The sequence below is a fragment of the Buceros rhinoceros genome, unplaced genomic scaffold, assembly GCF_000710305.1.
Source record: "Buceros rhinoceros silvestris isolate BGI_N320 unplaced genomic scaffold, ASM71030v1 scaffold38663, whole genome shotgun sequence".
NCBI classification, from domain to species: Eukaryota; Metazoa; Chordata; class Aves; order Bucerotiformes; family Bucerotidae; genus Buceros; species Buceros rhinoceros.
The window spans coordinates 13,460-17,409 of NW_010403784.1; the positions used below are offsets into that span (position 1 = coordinate 13,460).

General features: G+C 53.5%; 1 protein-coding gene across 1 annotated transcript in view; it reads right to left on the reverse strand.

Moving 5' to 3' along the window:
* SPG11 (spastic paraplegia 11 (autosomal recessive)) overlaps positions 1-3,950 on the reverse strand; it is a gene marked incomplete at its 5' end in the record, with an annotated part of 10,944 nt that overhangs the window by 2,431 nt on the left and 4,563 nt on the right. Inside the window, 4 exons of the mRNA XM_010133133.1 lie at positions 497-665; positions 1,229-1,336; positions 1,932-2,065; positions 3,607-3,744. Of these exons, the coding sequence (XP_010131435.1) occupies positions 497-665; positions 1,229-1,336; positions 1,932-2,065; positions 3,607-3,744 (549 nt within the window). The remainder of the gene's footprint in view (positions 1-496; positions 666-1,228; positions 1,337-1,931; positions 2,066-3,606; positions 3,745-3,950) is intronic.

Here is a 3,950-nt window from a genome sequence, read left to right on the forward strand (position 1 = left end):
CTGACTAGTACTAGATAAATCAAGGGACCCGACAGCCTTAGCCAGGGTTTAGCTGCCGTCAGGTACTGGTTAACCACTCCCAGCGAGTCCCTGTGCTCTCTCCCCAACTGTGCAGAGCCCACCCGGGCTGGTGTTAACAGGTCACCCTGCACAAACACAATCCCCCAATGCTTCATACTCTGATAGAAACCAGCATCGCCCCTGTCAGGGTGAGGAGAACCCGCCCGTGTCCTCACCTCTCCCACCATGGTACCACAGGGATGTTTCATGGCTGTAAGAGCCAAAACTCTCCACGCTTTGGGAAGTCCCAGAGCAGCCGGCTAAATGGTTAAATACAAGAACTCCCCAAACCTCGCAAGTAGGAGCCTCCCTGCAGGCAGCAGGTTTAAGAGCACCTTATAGAGAACTTAGCGCAGGCCATCGACAGGACAATCCCCCATCGTGTCTCCCTGCTCAGCCCCCGGCCCGAGCTCTCGGTTTTGCAGCCGCCACTCACCCCAGGGCCGGGACTCGATGAGTTTGAGCTGTATGCAGGCAGCAGCCTCGTGGTTCTCCCCGATCTCCCGACACATGCTGAAGCAGAGGGCTATCATGTTGTGCTTCTCGCTGTCCCCCGGGCGACAGCGCCTGATGTAATCCAGCAGCGCTGTCTTCAGCGTCCCGCTCTGGACAGAGGACGGAACATCACGTTAGGATCTGAAGAGCTCGTTTCTTCATCCACGGTTCAGTACCCAAATGCCACAAGGTCCCCAAAAGCCACTGTCACACTCTCTGAGGTTTCTCCAGACTGTTCTACACGTAAAGGCGGTGCCGTGCTTGGGCTTAGCTCCGTTACGTCGGGTGAGGAAACCCAGCAGTCAGCGTTTGATTACTGACACACAAAGGTCAAACCTGACATTTGTTTAGACTTTATTTATGTTCCAAGAAGGCTGTAAATATTCCTGATTTTTAAAAACCCGTGAAACACTAACCAGAAGTAAACCCAAAGCAGGACACGACTAAGTGACATCCCTGAGCTCACAGTTACAACGCTGCTCTCATGGCAGCACTGAACAAACAAGAACAAACTTGTTCAACTAAAACCAGAGCAAACTCCAGCACGGGTTTATGACAATAAACCTGACTAACATTCCTACACTGCACTAATTAAAATCCCCACATAATTCCACCTCACAGAGAACTTAGGCAGTTCTCTCAAAGGTCTCTCCCCTTCATCCCCTCCACCTACCGGGTCTAACTTCTTTCTCATGAGCACTTCAAAGTAGTGTTTCTCGTGCAGCAGCTCGAATATGTAGGTCATCTCGTTGTATCTGCCGATTCCCGTGAGAAGACGAACCTGTGGAGTGACAGCGTCAGAACAAAGCTCAACGGGAAGTGGAAGACCCCTCTCTCAAAGCAGCGGGTCCGCGGTGGGCTGGAGTGCTGGGCTGGCTGACACAGCTACCGGCACAGCAAGGGGCCTGCCCCCGCAGATGGCCCTCACGGAGGTTTTATCCTCAAAACAACCACCTGCATCTTTTTTACTGGGTGTGACATGACCCTCCTGGCAATGACACCATTCTGCTGGGCAGGTCTCAGACTCCTGGCACCCTTTCGAGGCAGGACCTCGATGGGCGACAGCCCGGTGACACAGGTCACCGTGTTTCACTAGCTGCTGGATTACTCTGACATCCCCATTCTGATTTACCCCACTGTTGCCACCTCACCACTCCACCACCTCCACCTCTGCTTTTTCCAGAGACGTCTTAGAGCTTCTGTGACCTAAAAATCATCCCCTGCCCACACCAGACCAAACACCCAGTTTGAGCTTCTAGGGGCAGAGAGGGACCCGTGGAGACAGACAGTCCATCACCCTCCTGCTGCTCTTCACGAGCAGTTCTTTGCTCACGCGTACCGGGAACCCTTCACACCGCGGCACCACAGACACCCACCACCAGCCCGAACTCTTCGTTAGGGGCCAGATGCTCGTCCGTGAGGAGCCGGGCTGCCTGGAGGACGCGAGTGATTCCTTCCATGTGGCAAGTGGAACTAAAGCAATTATGGGCCAAAATCAGCAGCTCTGTAACTGAAGCAGAGGAGAACCCGGGTTAGCAAGCTGAGGAGGTTCGTTATTGTGCCCCTCTCCGGCCGTGATGCCATCTCTGCAGGACACACAGCCTTCCCAGTTACACACTGCAGAGCTGGGTTAGAAAGTGGAGCTGCTGCGGGTCTGTCCTAATGAGTGCCAGGTATTCCAAGAACACACCAGGGTAACGGTGCGTCCAGTCTGCTCCTCAGTCTGGGCTGCTTGGAGCATTTTCTGAAATGTTGTTTAATTCCACACACAACACTTCAGCCTCCTCCACCGGGAGCTGACTGGCCAGGGTAACACCACTCGCACTCCACTGCGACCAGGCAGCTCTGTGCTTGGAAGAGGGCACAGGCTGGCACCGGAGTTTCAAAAATCTCTCGTGAACTCCACACACTAAATAAAGGAGTTAAAGCAGCACACCGAGCACACCCCCTTTCCTGTGGCAGGGCTGACCTCGTGCTGTAAAGCAGTGGTGAGCTGGTGGAGTCCAGACCGGGACAAAACATTCTGGGAAATGCTGGTTTTTACAGGAACACAATGTTGTAACAAGCCAGTTCCACCTCCCCTGGTCCGAGGTGCCCGCAGAGGCCCCGCTCGATCCGAGGGAGCTCTCTCCAGCACCAGCTGCTCCTGTCCCACCCGTCTCCTTACTTCATCCAGCCTTGCAGGAAAACGCCGACATTCGCCCTTCTGTCACTTACCCAGACAAAACACAGCTCAGTGCAGCTCTGGCAATGGGACAGACGGGCGAGGGGCACCAAGACCACATGCTACGTCCTGTTTTTAGTTACTTACTTTCCCACAGAGGTTTTCCAGCTGGATGTGAGGGAACAGATTCAGCACCACTCTAGCCAATGCCTTTGCTGCTGCGGAACGTGTTCTAGAAGGGGCTCTTTCCTCACCGCTCTGAACTAACGAGCGCTGGAAGCTCTGCCCGTGTGAGTACTCACGAGACAGCTCGCCCGTTTCCCCCAGAGATGAACCACCCACAACAAACCTTTTTCAACCACAGTTTAAATAACCAAGTAAAAGACCTGCTGGTCAGCAGGAAAAATGGGTGGGTAGGAGGCCAAACGGTTCTGGTGGCCCTCGGCTATGGTGTGTAAAGCCAGGGACAGCTTCTCCGGGGTTATAGACAGCTGCGAAGTGTAACACGGCCTCTAGTAACAAAAGGTCTACGAGTCGGTTTAGGGAATGGATAAAGTAATTTCTAACTGGGATTACTATGAAGAAAGTCATGACAGCCTCCTGTAACGCGTAACTACAGAGGTTCCGGTAACTCCCCGACTCCATTTCCCAGCTGCTGGCATGAAACCAAAGCCCTGGATTTTGTCTGCAAAGAGAACTGCAGCCACACTTCAGCAGCATTATTACTGCACGTGGACTTGGATCTGTTCATGCAATACTGAACTTGAGAGCAGCAAGAGATGCCTCCACCAGCATTGCTCCTCCTCTCTGTGCTCTGATTTTAAACCAGTTGATGCCACGTGTAGCATGGTGCCGGTTCCGCCCAGTACCATTTGCCATGTACTCACTGCAGGACAGCTCCCCACGGGGCACCGAGGAAATCTTATCCAGCAGCTTCATGCCAACCGCTGTGTGATCCTGGCAGAGCTTGGCGAGCTGCAGGAACGCCTGGCTCTCGGCTGCAGGGTTCACAACCTGCTTCTGCCCTGTGTCCAGAGAGAGAGAGTTCCGTCACAAGAGCTAAGTGTTCAGGAGAGATTCGCTACGTTAACAGAAAAACCCCCAACAACCTGACGTGACTCCATCCAGAGCAGCTCAGGACCTGGAATTACCATCCTGAGGACACTTCTGCTCTTACTGCTTAAATCTCAGATTCAGGATCGCTGCCGTTGCCAGCTCAGCCCAATGACTT